This window comes from Haliotis asinina, chromosome 12 (genome assembly GCF_037392515.1).
Source record: "Haliotis asinina isolate JCU_RB_2024 chromosome 12, JCU_Hal_asi_v2, whole genome shotgun sequence".
Taxonomy (NCBI): Eukaryota; Metazoa; Mollusca; class Gastropoda; order Lepetellida; family Haliotidae; genus Haliotis; species Haliotis asinina.
In genome coordinates, this window is record NC_090291.1 from 19,004,074 (window position 1) to 19,028,319 (window position 24,246).

At 40.3% G+C, this 24,246-nt stretch overlaps 1 protein-coding gene across 1 annotated transcript; it reads right to left on the reverse strand.

Moving 5' to 3' along the window:
- Positions 1–6,466: 6,466 nt before the first annotated feature.
- LOC137258885 (fucolectin-like) lies at positions 6,467–10,913 on the reverse strand. Its single transcript, XM_067796581.1, has 4 exons — positions 10,853–10,913; positions 8,956–9,165; positions 7,479–7,694; positions 6,467–6,714 (listed from the first exon to the last, which is right to left on the reverse strand). The coding sequence occupies exons 1-4, from the start codon at positions 10,911–10,913 to the stop codon at positions 6,488–6,490; spliced, it is 714 nt and encodes a 237-aa protein (XP_067652682.1). The 3' UTR covers positions 6,467–6,487.
- Positions 10,914–24,246: the final 13,333 nt, after the last annotated feature.

Here is a 24,246-nt window from a genome sequence, read left to right on the forward strand (position 1 = left end):
CTCTGTTGACGGAGGCTCCATTCACAACTCCTTGATAAAGACTGTCAGCGATTCCTTTGACGCCAATTCCTGTGTGACATTTCGGTAAAGGATATAAAATCTTTGTTGAGAATGGCCAGCACTCCACGGTGCGCCAGCACCCACAAATTGTAGACCACCTGTCTGATGCCTATCCAAACTGAGGTACCTGTGTTTACCGCAAGAGTAAACAAAACACCCTCTACTGGGCGCAGCTCGTTTTAGATATTGATCTTGTCTCTGCCTCACAAACACGTCACGTTCTGATTTTACTTTATTTTGGTTTCCTCCCAAGAAGATAATGCAGAAATACCTTGATAGTTTTTTGAGTGCACTTTGTACTGCATTTGCATTTTGTCTGAGACAGATCGAAGTCACGAGCTTGACTGGTCGAATTCCTTTCCAACACGTAGTAGTACGAGGTAGCTTATATCATTTATCTCATACAAAAATGCCAACTTCAAAGACTATCAAAGGTAAACGTTTGACACCAAATATTACGTTAGAAGCTAAAGGCTTACACTGGACCACATGGGAACAATATGTGAAGCCCATTTCTGATGTCCCCCGCTGTGACATTGCTGGAATGTTGCTAAAAGCGGCGTAAAACCAAACTCGCTTACTTATAGTGGATGTATGGGGAATTCATGAAAGTGAGTCTATTACCCCAGTGCTCATCTGTGTTGATTTTGCACCACTGACAAGCAAATTTGCCAGTTGATGCACCTAGCCCCCTTCCTATTTGCATCATTTTCGTATCATAAGAGAAGATTCTCTACATCGTTCCGGTCCCTGGAAAATAAATGTTATTCTGTGAAAGATCAACTACTTGAGAGGAAAGTACTACAAGGTTTGATGTTCTACTAACCCTTGCAGCACCCCCACCCCCAACCCCCAACCCCCAACCCCCAACCCCCAACCCCTTCACAGTATATGTTTTTCTGACGGCTTTCAGTTTTCGACCTGGAAAATTTACAAGATATCTTCCTTGAGATTGACATATGCCCCTCCAATATTTGCGGGAACTCGTCTAATGCTAAAGGGAGATTTCCTCCCTTTGACTGTCCATGGTGTGTATTGGAGGTCGATCTCAGCTTGGATGAGTTCCTGGTATGGGTCGATGTTCCTTTATTTGTCCCAATAACTCTAGATAAGAACCCATATATCCATAGGTACCGATTTTTCTTGTCTCCAGACACGGTGATGTTGGGTTGAACCCCAGAAAGCATAACACAGCTTTCTGCACCTTATCCATTACCTTATCCATCAAATATTTCTTTGTAACATGAATTTGTTCTGCGGACCTTTAAAACAACCTGAGGACAAATACGCCGAAAATGTTGTTAAGATCAGTCGCGTTGCAATATTTTACAATGACGATGTAACAAAGGTCTGGATGTGTACATTTTACCTGCACCAATTTCAAAATTGTTTTCAGAGTTAAAATCCACACATGGTATCATGTCTTTAGTAAGGTAGGGACTGATGCCTGCAATGTGCCTAATATCCATGCTAAAAGGCTGCTATTTGGGGGTTAGAGGGGATGCAATAGTTACTTATACAGAGGGGATGCTATGTATCTGTACCCCGAACATGAACATTTAAGAAAAGTGAGATTCGTTTACTAACCACACGATCCATACTTAATAGCCACAACACAATACCGTGGATGTTATTTGCTCGAAAAGATCAGTATGTATTTTATACACCTGCTATGTAATGTAGTTGGTCTAGTATCTTATTTGACTGATCTATATATGCATTATACACGCATTGATAACCTTAAGCTTGTCACCGACGTTCTGTTCTTTAATCCTAACTGTCTCGACGGGTAAGTATTGACAATCTAATTGTCCATCTTTTCTGAACCCGAGGTTTGGCCTTCAGGGAGTCTGAAACTGACACCCGACGTCTGCTCAGTTTGTACCATGAACTGCTACACAGTGGAACACAACGAAGTCTGTGAGTCCCATCAGCTTGCATTCAGGGTTGAAGTGGTGGATATCCAAATGAAATTTCATTGTTGAGTGGCCAGACATTATACATCACTTCTGAACAGTGATCGCAAGAATCCCAACAGCTGCGATGATAGAGTCGTCGTTGAGATGAGAAGCTGTCCAAGAGTTGAAGAAGGAAAACCACATTTGGATGAACAACTTATTTCAGTGAGACGTGTTTCGGTGTAGGTTCTAACTGCGTTATCAAGCAAGTGTTAGAACGTACACCGTGACGTCGCTCTCACAAAAAGAAGGAAGATCTGGGTTAGAATTGATCTTCAGTTATCCATGCTTGACGTAAGCGGCGACAAACGGGATCGGGTGATCAGGATCGGTGACTTGGTTGACACGTCATTGTGTCTCATTTACGCAGATCGATGCCCGTGTTGTTGATCACTGGCTTGCCTGGTCCACACTCGATTATTTACAATGTATATCCGGAATATTGCTGATTGCGTCGTTAAACAGCAAACAAACACACCCGATAATCTATATATGAATGTCTTTTGAATTAAAGCGAAAAATCTCACTCTTTGTTATTTCAGGTTGCTACAACAGAGTCAAAGATTCATCGTAATTAATTTGATTATCTCTAGCTTCGGTATCCTCCCCAAAACGCAGACCTCCCAAAACGCAGACCCCTTTAGTGATTACCACCATGGCCCAAGTTATTAGTCTGCATTTTTGGTCTGCGTTTTGGGAGTTCTTCTTATTGGGAGGTCTGCGTTATGGGAGGGAACCCTAGCTCCATATGTTAAGAGATTTGGCATTCGGCATCAGTTATTTCAAGCGTTTTAAAATAAACGTCTTGGCACAAGTTATTAGTGTGCAATTTTGGTCTGCATTTTGGGAGCTCTGCGTTTTGGGAGGTCTGCGTTATGGGAGGGAACCCTAACTCCATGCGTTAAGAGATCTGGCATTTGGCATCAGTTATTTCAAGCGTTATTAAATAAACATAACTACGGTGAGTGTTACTGGACGCGAACCTATTCTGGACGAGTACTGTTGATGGGAAACTAGCATTTACCTTATGAAATATTAACACAACTAGTAATTACTCAAAATATTACTCAAAAGGCGTCTTCTTTGATAAAGTAAGTAGCTGGACTTTGTACTTTCAAGACTATTTACGCAGCCGAGTGTACAATGGTCTTGATGACATTGTATGATTTTGTACGACCAGTCTAAGTAAACTGAGCCTCAGTACGTTTCGTTACACTCCACTACTGAGTCTAACAAAACCTTATGGGAGGTTACGTCAGATAACCTTTGATATTGACCAATCAGAACACAGCTTACCAAATCGCGAAAGTGGACATTCGCACTTACCTTTTGAACTTTTATCCCAAAAAGGTTTCATACCCGAACGATTCCGAATCGTGCGATCGCTTCCGAGTGATGCACACTGCGCACGTTACAACCATGACAATGGCGAGTAAACAGTCGCTGAAAATAGTGTTTTTGACAATATTCAACGGTGTCATCTTGCGGAAATATTAGCTAATGGTGTCCATGTCAACAGAAACCCCAAAGCATATATACTGCAGGTCAAACAACTGTGTTATATGCGGATTTTTGTTTGTGGAGAGATCTGTGTCAGTGACCTGACTATTTTGCAAGTCCCTCCGATCCTTAAGTAGTAGCCTTTGTCTGATTGGTTAAATCTATTTAAGTGTCGCGCGTTTGATTGGCCGGTCATAGGTCGCTCAAATGTTACCTGACGTGACCTTCTACTAGGTTTTGTTAGACTCAGTGGTGGAGTGTAGCGATTAGTTGACTTAGACTGCTGTACGACAATGTGGAATTTTAATGATGTTATGAAGCCATTCCTCATAAAACGACATTTCAAGCTACTTCATGGGCTTTCTTGGCTATGTTTGTTTCAGTGTCTATATGGCAAATTTCCACTAAAACCTCTAAACTTTGGTACTTGCCAATGTCAAAATCAAACCCAAATTGTGGAGCTAGGTATTGCGGTCTTGTAAAATGGGACATAAAGTGGCAAATCAAGTATTTACAGTAATCTCTCCAAACAACAACCAACCTCCTCCCGGATCCCCCCTCCAAAAAACAAAACACAAAAACACAACAAAGAAAGCAAAAAACAACTGTAGTTAAACTGAATTTCAATTCCTTGCTTCATAAGAAAATGGTATTTTGCACATGAATTTTAATTGTAAACGTTAATAACACCGTCTTTCTATACTTTATGTCGAGGTTCAGGCAGCATACCTTAACTGTGGAATCACAGACTGCCCCAGTTTGATGAGGTCGTAAAATGATTCACAATGTATCTGGGTCACTGGTTAAACCTGTTATGTGCTTTATTTTCATCGTAGTTCTGTAACGCACAATAGGGTTGATTTACTGATCAGTTCCGTACCAGACCATCTAAGGTTTCCAGCTGCAGAGCCTCGTTTTTGAGATGTCCACGATTTCCAAGGTTCCGTTGTCAGAGCTGTCTGTACGACAGCTCGCTGTGCGACGTGTGTGCCAGTATTAGAAGGAGCGTATTGTTGCAATATACAAGTGCTTAGACGTGTCACATCATACTGATTAATATTCATGTATCCAGTTATATGAATTAGTCAAAATTCTGGACTGGTTATTGCACTAAGATGCGCAACAGGACAGAACTCAGTAAACAGGAAACGGGACTGTTCTGTAATCAATGTTGTGACCTGTGTACAATCACAGGCAAACTGTAGCGCAAATGGGGTTGTGCAGCACAGAGAATATGACAAGTCTTCATATATGCGAGCGAAGCGAGCTCCTCGCTTCGGATCGAAAAAATATTTTTCATCTCAAAATAAAATATCCCCACCATCAAAGGTAAACTCCCATTTCCTCACTTGGTTGTGCTCTCACATTTCCTACTTCATGTTTAATAATTACTCACGTGAAATATGTTTTATTCAACATTTTAAGCGCCACTTGTGGTATTCAGATCGTTCTTCGCCTCCATTACCACTAGCGGCTTCGGGTTGAATGGAGCGACGGAACAAGAATAAACAGAAATTGAAAAGAAATACCATACTGCCTAATTTTATCATGAACCTGTTGGAGTTTATTTGTCTCATATGTCGTCGCTATTGTTAGAATTTTCGTAACATTTATTCCACAAAAACATTTCTGGCGTAATGGGCAGATGAAGCAGGGGAGGTAACTGTACGTATTCCGTGTGGAATAATACCCTCCTGTTCCTTCACTCCTTTGATCCGGAAGCGGGAAGGGGCAATGGAGGCGAAGAACGGACTGATTTACCACGAGTTGCACTTAAAATGTTGAATAAAAATATTTCACGTGAGTAATTGTTCAACATGGGGTTGGAAATGTGAGAGCACAGCCAAGTGAAGAAATAGGTGTATACTTTTGATGGTGGCGATATTTTATTTTGACATGAAAAATATTTTTCGAACTGAAGCGAGGAAAGTACGTTGCCAACCTTTGCTCGCTCCGCTCGCATGTAAGAAGACTTGTCATGTTCTCTATGCTGCGCAACTCATTTGCGCTACAGTTTGCCTGTGGTACAATAAACTCCAACGAGTTGATTATCAGTTTTCTCCTAGTCCCTCCTTGTTAGTTGTCGATTAAAAACCATCACTCGATATATCTTTGTGTTTCATCATTAATTTTGCAATATTCTCAATGACAATGACAATCAGTATGCATTATGTATCCACACCAGCATTGGTAGGACCGAACGCAGTATGAGATTCGAGGACGTGGAGTTTATAAACATATCAATATATACACAAAGAAACGTCAACGTCGTAGAACTCATACTTATCCTAAACAGTACAACCACAACTCCTAGTTTATCACGAGCAGATTGTAGTGAGTGAATTTAGTTTTACGCCGCATTCAAAACTGTGCTGTACAAAACTATCATCGAATTGCCGAGGAGCAACAGCAATATAACACTTGAAATTGAAATTTTACATTATGTCGGCAGTATCATAGTCATATAAACTGTTTATTTAGTTAAAATGTATCTCGACTCTGGCCAGAAAAATGGTTAGGTATATCACAGGTTTCGAATAAAACCAACCTAATGAAAATAAGACTAAAATAATAGCCAATCGATGAAAATTCATCAGTTAAAGCTGACTATACACCATTGTCAAAACGTTTTGGCCATCTCATTGGGGATCAGTGCTTTCTATGATTTCTCGGCCTGAGAAATATTTTGAAAACACACCAAAGTGTATATTATTGTTCCACCACGCAATATATAAACTTGAATAGTAATGGATAACGATTATGGATACGCATGTTTATGAGAGTGAGTAAGTTTTATTTTACGCTACTTCTAGCAATTTTACAACAATATCATAAAAAAAAGTATACCAGAATGTCTTCACAGATTATACCTATCTCGGGAATCGAACCCAGGTCTTCAGTGTGGCGAGCGACGCTTTAACCACTCGGCTAGCCCACAGTTGCACGCATCCAAACTGCCATCTGCATTGTCAGCCTTGAAAAGTGTAGTAATTCCAATTGTTATCATTAGCGGTATTCCCATCATGGCCAACGAGAAGTTGACACGTCAAACTGTCGGCTGACGTCATTGTTTGGAAGGCATCACAGTCTATTTCCGCTCGACATTTTACAGCACAAGTCGCTGTAGAACCAACAACCATCTGCTTCAAGGCAGTGTCCTGTCTTCGGACGCCGGCGTTCAATGTAAACTGTAAATCTGGAAGAGTGTGAGTGTTTCAGTTTGACAAAGTTCAATACGTGATATAGCTTTCTGTTGTTTATAGCCCGGCTCTTATTTGACGTGAGGCTGGGATTAGAGCTCATCAGCGGATCCTGATACGACAAAGTTCACTTAGAGTATGGTCATATGTAACACATGGTAACAACGGATTAAGCTTTCTCAGTAAAGTTCTTATTGTGCTATTTTTCCGGCGTCGGATGGGACTCAGCTCCCTCACTGTCAATTGTACATCCCTGAGATATTGCAATTCCAAATGTAAAATGTGTGACTTTAAAAGTAAGTATTTTGAAGGCCATTATAAAGCACTGTGCCATCCACACGCAAAATAGCTACATAAAGCGCCGTGTATTCCAACGATTTCATGCAACCACTGTCTTCGGCATGACGTCATCTCAACGGACCGTGAAGATCCGGGTTCAAATTGATCTTCAGTAAACAATACCTGTCGTAAGGGGCGACTCTGATCGCGTGGTCTGGTTCGCTGTTGTGGTTAACACGATCCATAGTATCCCAACTGCTTTGATCATAGATTGGTCCAGACTCGAGCATTTACAGACTCGTAGCCATATCGTTGGAATATTGTTGAGTGCTGCGTAAAACTGAACTCAATGTCTCACTCAGTCTCAGAAACCAGCTCGAGGAGACTATTATCCTTCACTTGAATAAAACTTTAAACTGAAAATATTGTGATTTTTAAATTACTTTCGGTGGAAATGTATTAAAGAAACATCTGACCTCACCTCCACAAGCATGCAGGCCCTTGATGGAAACCTCAGCGAAGTCCAAATGACGGTTTGTCATGGTGATCTTGACCTTCCGTGCTGTCAGCAGCTCATCACATTCTATGACCTCAGTTGCTGACTTTAGAATGTTCCCTGGGTAGTAATGACAAAGTCTGGTGATCGGGTCCGAGTCCCCAGATATTAAATCAACTGTAAAGTTCTTCAGTCGATTATCTGAAAAACAAACAAACATTATAGGCTTGTTTATTCTTTCAGTGAGTGGAAGAGTCAAATTTTACGCAGCACTCAGACGCAGGCCGTCTGTAAATATGCGAAGCGGGGCCAGACAATCCAGTGGTCAACAACATGAGCATCGATCTGCGCAATTGGGAACCGATGACATGTGTCAATCAAGTCAGCGAGCCTGACCACCCGATTCCATTGGTTATTTACTGGTGTATTCTTTCATGTTATTACATTTTCTAGATGTACAGACTAGTTTGAAGTGATTTCTTATACACCTTTTAACTATGCACAAGCAATATATAGCTTTGTGCATCATAATCTTCTCTGCACAATCACTTGTCGAGAGAGTGAGTGATTATGTTTTTACGTTAATTGTAACAACACTCCAACAGTATCACGGCGGGGGACACCAGAAATGAGCTTTGCATGTGGAAAGAATCGAACCTGGTCCTTCGGCGTGACAACACTGCAACCATTGGGCCTTTTTCTAGCCTCTTTTATGAATAAAATATGTTCAATCAAATCGAACATCATTTGTGGTAGTTGATGCTTTAAAATGCCAGGTACATTTAACTAGTGTTACGAGTGTGTATTTTCTGTATATTTTTGTTGTTAATTAAGTAATGGTTGTTGTTGGGTCACAACATTTAGTGTTTTGAATATTAAATATGATGGGTCACATTTCGTTTTAATAGCTGGTCAACACTTTTAAGATTCTGGTTTTCCGGAATTTATCTGCTCCTAGTTTTCTATGTGTCTACTTCCGGGAGACTTATTCTAGGGCATTCTACAGTGTTGACGATGTTCGTTTACGCCCGGACTTTCGCGAATGACTTAGTAAATATATATAAAGGCTGGTTGCCGTGTTGAGGGCGACACTCACACTCATTTACATCTCTGCCACGTTTGAAATCCCGTCAATGCCTGAATCTACATTATCTGCTGTCACACCGATCGCTGTGTTGACATTCTGCTATAGTTGATTCTCACTCACACCAAGACTTTGGTGAGTTTGCTATATTGTATTTTGTGACCCATTGACTTAGATGTTGCCTCTCTTGAATTGTACCTGAAATCTGCATTGTTATATGGACTTGTGACTTTGTATACCTTGCTCTCGTTGCACGATACAAAATGTGCACGTTAACGACTTGTCTTTGTTCTGTTTTCCTGGTTCACAGGGGGATTTCTTACATTGTTGTCACGGTACATTCTTAATCGTAACACTAGGTTTTTACAGCAAACTCACTGCAGCAATCCCGATTTGTGATGCTGACGCTGAAGATGTAGTAGGTGTTGAGGAGGTCCACCTCCCACCAACTGACGGGCGGTGAAGGTCCGTCAGGGGTATGTATGTGTGTTGTGGCGTTCCCATCAACTGCTAATGATGGTGGGTTTTCATCACGATATCCATTCATTGATGCTGGCTTGCGAAGAGCAACGTTTTTGAAGCCATTCACTGCGAATAGAAACAAACGTGAGGTGCGTATTATATAACCAGAATCGTACATCAATCGTTTTTGGCAAATATTTCTTCTGGGTAGCCGATTGAAAGCGTTGGCTCGTCAAGCCGAAGATCCGGGTCCGATTCCTCACATGGGCACAATGTTTGAAACCCATTTCTGGTGTCCTTCTCTGTGATTTGGCGGGAATAAAAACGGCGTAATTGAAGTCACTCATTATATATGTTCTTTATGTATCATATGGAATTGGGTGATATGTCGTCTTCAGAGTGAGTGGGTATACTAGAAAAGTTATACATTAATGTAACTTTATCCATACAGTTAGATAATATCCAATGCAGACCAGGGACAGTGAAACAAATACTGTATAAAACTAATGTGTTACCCCCAAACGACACCACTAAATTTAACGGTACATGACAAAAACACTCTTTGATTGCTACCAAAATAGCGTTGATTACCTTACTCGGTACTATAGGGACTTACAGTACTTTCGCTACCTACATGGGCCCTAGCAGCAATGTCTCCTTTTGAAACACTCACGAGGGTCAAACTGACAGACCAAAGCATTCGTCACCACTCGCCCCTTTCCGCAACCTCCATGAAGACTCGTCCCCTCCCGGTGCTTACGACAAACCAATCGGAACGCTAGTAATGATTGTCGCATTTTGATAAAAATACACTATTTTATTATTTACACTATCCACAACATATATCGATTAAGGCACAATGCGTTTGTTTAAAAATTTCCATCTGTGAAAGAGATATCTACCGACACAACTATGATAGACAAGTTATTTTACAGTATTTTGCAGACAGGTAAATATAGACTAACTTTGCAAGTTTACATCTATGATAGTCACGATCCCCGTGTGACTTTATATCCTAATTCAGTCACTCACTCACTATACCATCTTCGATATTTCTAGGGTATACGTTCCGATAACTATCCACTAAACCCTGGATGCACCTACGGCTCGCCCCGACGAATCTATTTACCTCCCTTGTCTGCCTTTTTATCCAATCAGGTGTCCAAACCCTCGCAGTTGCAACCGCTATCTTTGTTGACACTAGCAACACTCGGTTTTAATGGTTGCTTAACTGTTTGGTTACAGTGAGAATGTGGAGACAGCAAAGGGAGGTAATACAATTATCGGACTGAGCCAAAGATGCATCCTGGGTATAGTAGAGATGTATCACAGCATACACCCTGCAGATATCGCGGATGTCACTATATATCGACAATACAATCAAATGGACAATGAGGAAGCTAACAAAAGAAGATACATCACCATACTCGAAACCATGGGGACTTAGTTCTTTTGCTACGGGGCGGTCGGGTGGCCTAGTGGTTAAAGCGTTCACTCGTCAAGCGGAGGACCCGGGTTTGATTCGTCACATGAGTACAGTTTCTGAAGCCCATTTATGGTGTTCCCCTCCGTGGCATTGATGCAATGTTGCTAAAGGCGGCGTAAAATTATAGCCACTCACTCCTTTGCTACTTGATTGGTCCGTAGCTGGATTTACACCATCCAATCAGATGTTAACAATTTTTGACAAATCTGGCCACAGATTTCGTGAACCTATTCTGTAAAACTGGGTACAAGTGAATATACTGAATCGCGTGAATTTTAAAAATACATGTATGCTATTCAAAGTACATATTATTCAACTTCCACTCACCATTTTCCAGAATTCCTAGATTGGTTACTAGAAATACAATACATATCCTGAATGTATCCATGCCCCTTCTTCTGTGTCGCCAGTCCATCAAAATGTATGGAACGCCGTCTGAGAGAAAACAAATAAATCGTTAAATCCACTAATAGACACAGTTGTGATCTGGAAGTATCACAGAGTCCGTATACATTCAAAGATCGTGTATATACTGGAACACTGAATCACACATATAAACTTGAAGAACGGCGCACTTCATTGGCAATGCTGTCTTGATAAAGTTAGTCGCAGAACTGTTCTAATCAATAACAGTCTCGTGTTGAAGTGAACCAGCTTCCGTATGGTTGCTTTCCGCCATCATCGTCTCGGCAGCAATCTGATCTTCTGATGCTTGATTACAACTCCCCAAACGTTGTATTATCATGGGATAATTAAATGGTCATAACCCACTTAGGGGTAGTAACAATGTCAACACGAAAGGAAAGATTCTTGAGGATTTCATAGTGTTAGTTCTTGCACATATCTTCATCCTGCAACTGGTTTATACTCCTCTTTAGATTTATTCGTTGCGGATTCCAGTATATACAATGAATTTGAATGGTCAGCCTATGATGATCTTTGTGCATTTTCCCACTATACTTACAGCCACAAACACCAGACAAGGGTGCATTTTAAGCCCAGCCCTATTTATCTTTTTCATTAATCAACTCATAACAGAAATATACAAAGAATGTAGTTATGGTGTATTTGTGACACAGGGTATTGTTGATTTAATGTTACTTCTTTTTGCTGATGATGTAGATATGTTTTCATATGTTATTGGCCTGCAGAAACAGTTAAATGTACTGTCTTCTTTTTGTATGAAATGGGGTTTGGACGTCAACTTACAAAAAAAATGTTATTGTATTTAGAAATGCCGGTAAAATTGCTCAGCATGAACATTGGACATACGACGGTGTTCCCTGAGAAATTAAGACATATTGTAAGTATTTAGGATTACTCATTTCTTCTAGATTATCATGGTCAGTATCTTGTAAGCAGTTAGCATGCCAAGCGTCTAAAGCTCTTATACCAGTTTATACACTTCTTAAAAAAGTGTAATTGTTCCATTTCCTACAGTGTGTTCTATTTTTGATGGTAAAATTGCGCCGATTTTGTGATACGGGTCAGAGATATGGGGTACAAAATATTGTGAGGCAACAGAGAATGTCCAGCCATCATATTTTAAACGCTTTTTACGGGTTGGGAAGTTTGCTTCCAATAAGGCCATCTTAGGCAATATAGGGCGCTATCATTCTCAGCCAAGTTAGAGTGGTCAGATATTGGTGTAAATTACTAAAGATGGAACGACATCGATATCCTTATCATTGTTATAATTTATTAAAACCTCTTGATGAAAATGATAAGACCAGTTGTAACTGGGTTTCAAATGTTAGAATTTTGCTGTTTACTTGAAGGTATTCTTTTGGATTGAGCAAGACTTTGGTGATGAAGCGCTATTTCTATCCTCATAAAAACAGAGATTACAAGATATGTATTATCAAAACTGGCTCAATAGTATTTCATCTTCGTCCTTTTTATGTCATTATAATTCGATAAAATCAACTATAGAGCCAGAAAAATATTTAACATTATTAGAAAACAAGGATTTGATAAGAGCCATGTCTGAATTTCCCTACACAATTTCAATGTCAATTTTTCCAGAAGGCATAAAAAAGAAGATATTGATCTAATTAAATGTGCAAACTGTAAATTGGGGTTTAGTGAAGATGAATTTCATGTATTATTAGTTTGCGAAAAATATAAAGATCTGAGAGAGAGATATCTTCCACATATTAAACATGTCCATAAAAACAATATTTTAATGGTAAATTTACTATCATCTCAAAGTCCTCTTGTTATACATTCAGTTGCAACTTTGTTAAAACATATATTTATTGCTAAATAAATATTTCTATTTGTGTTCACTTGACATTATAAACACATTATATATATATCAATTATCAATTATATATATATATATCAATTTTGTGTGTGTGTGTGTATATATATATATATATATATTATAGTGTGTGTGTGTGTGTGTGTGTGTGTGTGTGTGTGTGTGTGTGTGTGTGTGTGTGTGTGTGTGTGTGTGTGTGTGTATATATATATATAATCTGTAAATTGGGCAATAAGCCCGTATATTACCGAATAAAGTGTCTGTCTGTCTGCGACAAACCCCAGTGATGTTGCACCATCGTCAAGTTGGAACTGGTCTTTATTCCAGACCGTATGCACTAACAGGATAAAAGCTAAAAAATTTTTATAAGTGCGTCTGATCCTATTCTTACATTTCTGATGAATCAAATATGATTGCTAATGATTGTATTCCCGAGTCATCAATGATTCCACACATTTGTGAACCATGGTTTACTATTGACTGCAAACGAGCTTAAACGACTAGCAAGAGGGCGGAAAAATATTTCCGTCGACATCCAACAGCCCATAACTTAATCGGTTTAAAATTTCAAACGCCAAGGCTCGTCCTACAAAATGGCTCACGAACAACTATTTCTAAGGTATGGAATATAGTGAGATAAAAGATAAAGGTAAAAAATGCAGTGTGCACCATCTTAAGGAAGTTGACACTCTGTTAACAGAAAAATATATTCAATTTGCTAATAAACTAGGTGAAACGTTAGCTAAACATTCCTCGTCATCCAAATGTCCACCAACCTTTCTGAAATTAAAAAACCAACAAGAACAAACAAACAAACAGACAAACAAACAAACAAAAATGAAAACAAGAAAAATAAGTATATTTCAGATAATGGCGAAGATTATAATGAAATTTACCCCATTCCTGAGCTCCATACACACCTTGGGTAAGCATGACACCGCCCCTGTCCCTGTAAATATTCATCATCAGCTCCTTAAACAAGTACCCGAATCATGTAATACTATACAATCATTATTGAATGTCTCTGATGGTTTAGAGACATCTGGTAATTTCCCACATCTTAGCTAATTGCCATACTTATTCCTATTCCTGAACCGTATCAATCTAATTACGAACAAATTTCTTCAACTAGATGTGCTTGCAAAACAATGGAAAGAATGGTTAATAATCCTCCAGTTAGGTAACTGGAAACCACATCACTGACATTCAATGTGTTTTCCGAAAAATCGAAGTTCCGTCGATCATTTTCTACGCTTTAGAGTCTTTCTATAAAAAAATCCACGATAAATAAACAATATGTTGTATCGATTTTGTTTCGATCTTGAAAAGACATATGGTACGACATGGAGGTATGGCATTTTGAAAGACCTCCATCATTTTCGTCTGAGGAGTCGTTCACCCCAATTTATATCACAATTTTTAGAAGACAGACAATTTCAAGTCCGAGTGGCTTCTACCCTATCTGACCATTACAATCAGGATCAGGGTGTACCACAAGGCAGTGTTTTGTCTGTCACATTGTTTAGTGATAAGATCCATTGTTTATCAAGGGTTTTAAATGATTCAATCGTTGATCGCTTTTTGGGGATGATTTCAATATTTTTTGCCGTATAACTATACTATTGAAAGGCAAATGCAGTTGTGTTTAAACAAAATGAATAAATAAATGGAGTTCACCTCTTTTTCATATCGCAGTTTTCAGAAAACAAACAATTTCAGGTCCGCTTGGATCTACCCTGTCAGATCTTTTCAGTCAAGATCAGGGTGTCCCACAGGGCAGTATTTTGTCTGTCACATTGTTTAGCATTAAGATCCACAGTTTATCTAAAGTTATAAATGATTCAATCGATGGATCACCTTTTGGGGATGATTTCAATATTTCTTGTCGTGGAAAAATAACCATACCATTGAAAGGTAAATGCAGTTATGTTTCAGTAAAATAAATAAGTAATGGTGTCTTGAATGGTGGCTTTGTTGTTTCTAAATAAAAAACTAGTTGTATATGACTCTGTCGTAGATACAAACCTCATTATGGCCCAGAATATTTTTTAAAAGGCACTGCCATCAAAGTAGTCAAGGAGGCGAAGTCTTACTCTCATTTAAATTTACAATATTAAATCCTTGAATCCTTGTCTTGCTTTTATCGTGTAATCATAAATAAACCCTGTCTATTAAATAATAGTATTTCACATTTTACAGACATAAGTGTCTGCCATCACCTCCTCAAATAGCGGCAGCCAACTAGAAAGGATTATTTCGGGCTTGCGTCTTCACTAGTCAACAATTACTTATTGAATAAACACTGGGGGATGCTACCAGTACTCACTGGAGGGTTTTGAGCTTATTAGATAAGATGATCTATGAATTCTTTTATTAACGCGTTTTCTTTGTCTAGGGTCAGTCAGTGCACAGGGAGTGGCGGAGTGATTGGATATCTTCACCTGAATCATGGGGACTCGTGACACAAATTTAAATTGATTAAATTTAACAGATCGTTGACATACAGTATAAAACAGCATACAGATTGCCAACAATAGAAGGAAGATCAATATAGCGGAACCATGACAGAACTACAAGAACCAAAGATCCGTGAAGGTCTGGGGTAGAACAGGCCTCCAACAACCCATGCTTGCCATAAAAGGCGAATATGCTTGTAGTAAGAGGCGACTAACTGGATCGGGTGGTCAGGCTCGCTAGTTGGTTGACACATGTCATCGGTTCCCAGTTGCACAGATCAATGCTCCTGCTGTTGATAGCTGGATTCTCTGGTCCATACTCGATTATTTACAGACCTCCACCATATAGGTGGATTATTGCTGAGTGCGGCGTAAAACTAAACTACTCACTCACTCACATACAAGAACCAAAGTTCAAATTTGTTTACATGTATTAACATTTGACGCAATTAAATCTTCTACTAATTCGCTCTTTGATACAAAAAGCCAATCAATCATTTTTTAAAAGTGCATCTGCAATGGAGTATATCTCTATGATTTAGAATGTATATAATCATATAATCTCCTTTGATCTTGGGGCAACGATGTTTTCCGTTTTGTCTCAGGCGCAGAAGCCGTTTTCTCTCGGCAGAGAGGTTGTCCGTTTTCTCCAGGTTCGGAGGCCGTTCTCTCCGGAGCGGTGGTCGTTTTTCTCGATTGTTTGGCCCGTTTTCTCGGTATCCCCATACAGATCACAATTATCAGATGGGTCCAAGGGTGGTGGAACAGTGGCCACTGTTACTGGATCCAGAACAATATCTTCCAGATTACCAAGGAGGGTGGGTCTGGAGCTTCTGTCGCCGATGGGTCCTCTTCTCCTCCCACTGTCCTCCTCCTATCCTCAACTAGCAAGATGCCAGCCTTGATGGTGAATCGCCAGCTTGTGCGGTCATTAACTGCTTCCAGGTCTGCTGTGCATATGTTGTAAGCTCTCAAGGCGTCCGTGTAGTGCAGCATGGGGCGCCCAGACCTCGCCATAAAGAATGTCCTTTGGAATACGACCGTTGTCCATCCTGCACATGTGACCAAGCCGGCGTAGGCGTCTCTGAGTGAAAATGACGAACATGCTTGGTATACCTGCCTTGGACAAGACGCTTGCGTTTGTGACGTGGTCCTGCCAGCTGATGCCTAGGAGTCGCAACAAGCAGCGCATATGCAAGACGTTCAGCCTCTGCTCTTGGCGACAGTAAGGAGTCCAGTTTTCGCTGCCTCTGAGAAGCGTACTCAGCACAGAAGCTTGGTATACTTTCATTTTTGTGTTGAACGTCAGGATGGTGTTGTCCCAAACAGTTTTCGCTAAGCGTTCCTTGGCTGTCGCTGATTTGCCTATCCTTACATTGAGCTCGGCATCTAGAGACTGCTTGATGGGTATGGTGGAGCCGAGATAGTTGAAATTATTCACCACCTCCAGGATGTGGTCGCCGATGGTGATTGCAGACTGGAAGAGGCGTTGCCAATGATGCTACATTTAGCTGTTCTCCATTCCTACTCTACTGTTTTGAAGGAAGACAATAGGATACATGGATCTGCACTATTTGGATGGAGTTGGGTTGGCCTTCTACTCGCAGACAGTATTATTTTTGCATCGGGATCCTTTGTATAGCAACGTAGTGAGTCTAGCTCTAAGCCGGCATCTGTAGCGGAGAGAAAGTCTACCTGAAATACTGGACACGCTCGGAAACTAAAATCGGCTGCAGCCCATTCTATCGCTTTCTCCCATGTAGAATCGACGACTGCTCTTGCAGGCGCAACGCGGACCCCAGAAATTCTACCAAACCCCGAATGTACATACCAAGCTACGAATATGGTGGCTAGAAGTAGACAGCGGTCTAGACATTTCGAAAGGTTTGTAACACAGCTATGTGGTGAAAAACTGTAACGAGGGTCAAGCTACCTGAAGAGAGTCACGTATGCATGGACGGCTTACTGAAGCTAACAAGTGTGTGTGTGTTTTTCCTGACGATGGACAGTCTTGATAGTTGAATTGTTGGTCTGTTCGACTGCATGGAAGACAAGTCTCCTCGCTCTCGCAAACCATGTTTCTTCCAAAGGTATTCCACCAGTTGCTTGCTGTCTAGCACACCAGAGAAATCGGAGAAATACAGCCCACAGCCGTGTACTAGTAGTGCTTTTTTTGGAATCGACGTTTGTAGCTTGCCGAAGGGTATTTAGGAAACGTCTATCTTTGTTACGAATAGAGCGTATGCCTTCTCTTCCAGATATAGCACTTGCCTCTTTTCTTTTGCTTTCTTTTGGGTTTCTCTTTCTGTTCTGGTGATGGTGTTCAGAATTGCTTTGCGGTTGTCTCCACGTATTGCTGTTGTGTGTACAATATTTGTTTGCATGTGTTTTAGGTGTGCCAAGCACTCTAAGACTTGTACTACGATGGAGATTCTGGAAACGAGTGGTGCCGAGCCTTCCGCTCCAATCGTACAGGATACTTAAGCATTCTTGCAAACGCAGTCTTTGCGTTGGAGGCAGCCAAACACCTACATATCGTCTACGAATGTAGAAAGCCTTTCCAAAGGTTGCAGATTGGTTTGACTTAGATTGCCAGCAAGATATTGCCAGCGATATCCGACACAAGATTGTTGTCTACAGTATTTTCTAGGAGGTGATGTGCTCCTACAGACCTTTCGATAACTTCGAAGTCCATTTCTCGTAAACTATTCGACCGATTAACCAAATGTGACCAAATTGCATGCATATCTGTACCAGTATAGACAAAGGTTTGGGAGAAGGCTCTTCTCCTACAAGAAGCTGAAGGGAGGGTGTAAATCCAGGTAGGGTGTAAATCCAGGTAGGGTGTATGTCCCCATGATCCCCTTTTTTATACTGTATTGTCCTCTTTTATGACGTCATTAAATGATTGCATGTTATAGTTTCATACTACTGTTATAGCGTCTATTTCATGACAGCCATCATCCAAATATTTCTAAACTCTCCAAACTATGTAACTAAGCCACATGAGGCCTATTTGTTATTATTAAATCTGCATTCTTAATTTTTATCACTACAGTATCTTGTCAGCTACCTTGATCCTCTTTGTCACTTCCATTAATTACTGTATATGACATTTATTGCCTTTATGGGTCATCCCCCTTGGCTGTGTCACCACAGCAACTGTGGAAGGAAGTGCTATTGTTTCTCTGTCTATTGCTGTTGAAAATTGTGTGTGTGTGTGTGTGTGTGTGTCTCTGTGTGTGTGTCTGTGTGTCTGTGTGTGTGCCTGTTGACACACACACACACACATACACACATATACACAGTTTTCAACATATATATATATATATTCACATCTACATTAGTAGTGACTACTGAGGTCCGGTATTCCGACTGTCTGTGTAGGGACGACCTCGAGCAGGATTATGCCGCTCGCAGGAAAGGCCCTGGGGTTCAGCTGGAAGTCCGCCCAATTCATTCATGTCTTGTGTAAACAACTAAAGAGATGAGATTTGAACTCATCAACGTATTCATTTGTCTTCGTCAACGTGACGTTCGTCATAATCACGAGCTAAAATTCCCCGTCAACCACATATGAACGAGTTGACACTGCCTTTGATTCTCTAGTATTTCTACTGCTCACCGTCAACAAGCTTTAGATTTTAAATTTATTGACGTGTACTATGACAATTGCTTGCTCTCGTCACGACATAACTGAACTATTGCCGATGTGACGATAAATATTAACTTGCTCACTTATTTATGAGCGAAAATACATCAACATCTGCAATGACGTAATGTCATATCAAAAGACTTACATTTCAAGACAAAGCTTACCCTTTCTGTAAAGGCGTATATGTTTCTACAGCTTTGAAGTGAATAGGAACGTTCTCAGAAGAGTCAACTTGACAGATATACAATATCATTGCTTGATATTGATTTCTCTAAGCCACTCGTGTATTTTAAAAATCTTTTCTTGACTTTTGCGCCCTGAAGCGTTTCATATCTGTAGCACATCTAAAAATGAGCTCTATACAACAGAGTATGACCAGAGTGTATGACAGGGGGATGACTAGTCAATACCCCAGAAGCTTCAGCTATTGGTGTCAACTTTCAACAAAGAATGCTTTTCAGAAGAAGTTTCGTCTCTCAGAAAAATGCTCATTATCTCGAATCTCAATTGCTGCTAAATATTTCATTTCAACAATACTGTTACATGACACTCAATATCAAATCGTAGTTGCGACGTCATTGATAAATTAACGTTGACGTAAGTTCCTGTTTACTTGTACTGAGATCCGTCAAGATTCTTGTCAGAATAGGTCTTCAGCAACCCTCGCTTGTCATAAGAGGCGACTAACGGTATCGGGTGGTCCGATTCGCTGACTTAGTTGACACGTGTTCGTATCCGAATTGCATAGGTGTTCATAATGTTGAACACTGTATTGTTTGGTCCAGGGAGTGAGTTTATTTTCATGCCGCACTCCAGCATTATTCCAGTTAAATAGAGACGGCAAAGGCACTGAAGTCCCCATGGTCCCAAGTACAGTGAACTACTTTTAGTTCCTAGTGATTTATAGCCCGATTTTATTCTGTATTGTCTTGCATTATATTTTTAGTTTTTAGTTACATGCTATAAAATAGTAGTTTTATATATGTTTATATTAGTGATCTTTACTAATAAGTCTGTCCTCGTCACTATATGGATGAAACATTACCGATATGACGATAACTACGAGGGCTGGTCAAAACGTTCTAAGCCTAGACTGGTGACACCAACCAATCTTAGGAGTGTTGGTGGACAGTGCTCTTCATCAGCATTTCCATTTATCTTACACAAATAGATCAACTACTCCGAAAGCAACAGGTCCTTGAAGCATAATGGGGTATACGTACAGAACAGCTGATTTGAGCTCGTCATTGACAAATACATGTATTTACAGACCGTTGGTTAGAATCTGCTGGTGAGATTCGCTGACTTGGTTGACTCATGTCATCAGTTCCCAGTTGCGCAGAACGATGCTCATGCTGTTGATCACTGGGTTGTCTGGACTAGACTCGATTATTTACATGCCTCCGCCATATAGCTGGAATATTGCTGAGTGCCTGACCACACGATCCCGTAAGTCGTCAGGCATGGGTTACTGAAGATCAATTCTGACCCAGATCTTCACCGGTCATGTAATCAGGAAGTTTTGAATAAATTATGCTTCAGTCTACACAACCTCAAAAGCAAAATCAAACCTATAAAGGCATTCTCATTCAAATCTATAAAGGCATACCCATTCGCCTGGAGCGGTTCCCATGCATAACATACTTGTTATACATCCAACACAAACTTCAAATCAATATGTAAACTTACGTGCCGCCGTAGGCATCTTCTTGAATGAGACACATTTGATTGTCAGCATTTGTTGCAAAGGTTTTTATTCAATGCCGATACTGAATTTGTACCTGTTTTCCGGTTTGCTATGATCAAGCCGGTGATTCTGTCAATCCAAATTCGAGTGTTTACAAATCATTTGCTACATCAGGGTATTCAGATAGTGTTTGACTTATATTTTCATAAACATTTCTTTCGGCCAGCGATTACTGTGTATATGAATTCCCTTTCCTGTGTTCATTCCGCCCTTTCTACATATACTATTAAAACGTAGAGGATACTCCATTTGCATGCATACTGTAGATAATGCATATGAGAAAACGTAATACATACTAGTATCCATGCACATGAAGCATTTACAAAGAAATCATTCGTTTCCTCCTTAGCTTCATCATTTGCATTTTATCAGTCTTGTAAATACTTTTTGTAATGGCGTCAAATTCCTAGGGGGTATTTCTCACATATGTTCAATCGGTTTTGTTGCTGAAGAATGCAAAAGGAAACCAGATCAATGCTTCAAGGATCAACTTCAGATGGTTTAAACTGATCAAACAAGGTTGTTTCAGACCTACCATACCTTATTGACTGACAGTGTAGAGGCCAGATGCTTTATGAATGACAAATTCTTAAACTGTCATGATGCGACGTTTCGGAAAAGGTGGTTAAGGTGAGGTGAAATGGGGTTTAATGTCGTACTTAAGAATATTCGCTCATATAAGGACGAGTGTGTGTCTGAATCCAATTTCTGGTATGCACAAACATACAAATAAAGTGTCTTCCAAGCTTATTTTCCTAAAGTTGTCGAGATCAAAATCACGGTATGCCGATTTGTTCTTGTGAAAGACATATAGCTGCTGAGAAAGCTCCATATTGATTTTCATTTGACTGGCCAACATGTACCGAGTTTCCTCTAATAAACGCCCGATTGTTTAATTTTTCAACAGACTTCCAGATGCTGCGCTTATTAGATGGGCGACGGTTTTTGCCCTTGCTGGATGTAAGTACCGAGGATGTTAGTGAGCATCCGGCGGTTATTAGAGGCCCGGTGCTTATAAGAGACCAGGTGTTTGTTAGAGGAAATACGGCACTACCTGTGAAAGATAGTATTAAAGACAGCCAGGAGCGATTTTTGAGTAGGTGCATAAGTAGTTTAGAACCACATTACACTGGACCTCTTCACATTAAGCGGTGTTCAGAGAAGTGTTACCAAGTGGTATGACTTGGAAAACTTCGGTGCAAGCGCCTGCTATATGGATTACATGGCTATGGAAGCAGGGAATCTGTATACGTTTTCAAGAAATAACCGATCTTAAAAGTCATTTCAAATCAATAGATGGTTAATCCGCATTCGGTAACATTTAAAGCGAAAACTCTCAGTGGAGAAGTTACGTCGTGAGAAACAATAAAAAAAAGAGAATTATTAACCAACAAATAAAGAAATTGTTAGCCTTGAGATGTGTCTTGTATGAGAAGTTCCTTGTTGTTTAATCATTCACATTCAAACTACGTCCGTACGATTGATCAACCTAAGTGTTGAAAGTTCATTTTATGCGTGTCTGTAACCATAGGTGTAGGAGCAATTTAAAAGTTGCTGTCGGTGGTGGTGGGGCAAAATATCCGGAAGGAGGAAGGCTATAAACTATATTATGTATGTATAGACTATACTGTAATGTCAATGTATGATGTCACCTTGACTTAAATCCATGTTAGTAACAGTGTCAGCCTGACTGCCTCTACTTTCACTTTTAAGTGACAAGTAAGGAAGCGATAATCTTTGAAAGAATAACAAATTTCTGATGTAACCATCAACGAATTAGCAAATCAATACGAAATTTCAAGAGATATGACAACCACGCAATTTGGATCCAGAACTGCTTATTGAATATACGGTAATACCAGCAAACGCTTGCCACCAGAAATCAGTTACCGGAAGTAAGCTGGGCAACCTCGCATATCGCAAGTTGGCGCGCTCAAAGGGAGCCGGGAACCAGTTTAATACCGGAAATAGCGTCTCGCATGCCTTGGAGGCTCTGTCCAATAAGATCCATGAATAATCGATTAATGGTACAGTGACGACTTACGCCAAGGGGTATATTCGGAAGTAACTTCAAACCTCCATTCTTCAGATATTGGTTTCTTGCAATAGTTTCTCAATAATGAGCAAACTAAGAACACAGTGAAGTGAAGCGAAAGCAGTGAAAGACAGGAAGTTTCAAAGTGAAGCCGACATCTGGTGCCCCCAGCGGTGACATTGCGGGGATAAATTGCTAAAAGCGGCGTAAAATCACTTACTACCTATATCATTGAACAAGTGACCACCTGTTATTTTTTTTATCTTTTGAAGGAAGCAGACAAAATATACACATCCCTTGCAGATCATGGTTAGAACAGGTCTTCAGCTATCCAAGCTTGTCGTAAGAGGCGACCTACGGGATTGTGTGATCAAGTTGGCTGACTTGGTTGGCATATGTACCCTACTTGCCTAGAACGATGCTCATGCTGTTAATCACTGGATTGTGATTATGATTGCAAAACTAAACTCACTCGTTTCTCGTTTCACTCGACAAATCTATATTGCATATCGGAACGAAATAATGACTCCACAAATCGATCTCCCACATCACTATAATATTGAATACAGGTCTCTTCGTGGTATGTACAGATACGAGGGGATGTCAGTAGGTTTTGAGCTTTGCATAGAAAAACACAAACTATTGGTATGAACCACATTTATTTTTCAACATAGTCCCCTTGTGAGTCAAGACACTTGTTCCATTTTTTCTACCAGTCGCTGATGCCATCTCTGTAGGAGGCGCCATTTTGGTCCTCAAACCAAGCCTCAGTAGCAGCAATAAGCTCATTATCATCCTGAAATCTACGACCACACAAGTGTTTCTTGAGATTTGGGAACAGATGGTAATCACTTGGTGCCATTTCTGGAGAGTAGGGGGGATGCGGCAAGATTTCGTACCCGCATTCCTGGACAGCAGCGGCTGCAACGCGAGAGGTGTGTGCTGGAGCATTGTCTTGATGCTTGACATGTTTCCATTCCATGGATTCTTGTTTGCTCTCAGGATCATAGTGGTGGATCCAGGTTTCATCACAGGTTACTAGCCTAAAGTGAAAATCTTCTGGATTCTTGCTGTATCTGGTTAGCATGGAGCTGCTTATGGTGACCCTTGTTTGCTTCATTTCATCTGTAAGCATTCTTGGCACCCATCTTGCGCACACCTTAGACATGACGAGATGTTCATGAAGAATTGTGTCGATGGATCCGTGTGAAATGCCCGTGGTCTCCTCCAGCTCGTGGAGTGTGATTCGACGATTTTCCAGCACAAGTCTATGCACTCTGTCAATGTTTTCCTGACTAGTGCTTGTTGTTGGGCGACCTAGACGGGCGTCATCTTCAAGACTCTCTCTACCATGCTTAAATTCATTGACCCATCGTTTGATGGTAGCAGATGAAGGGGAAGACTTCCCATAAACTGCTGAAAGCCTTTCTTCAATGTTCTTCGCCGCGTTTCCTTCAAGAACTAAAAACATAATTACTGCTCTATACTCAATTTTATTCATTTTCACTGCTGTGAGGGGGTCTCTTTCTGTCAATGTGAGCTGTTCAATACATTCTGAGAGTAGG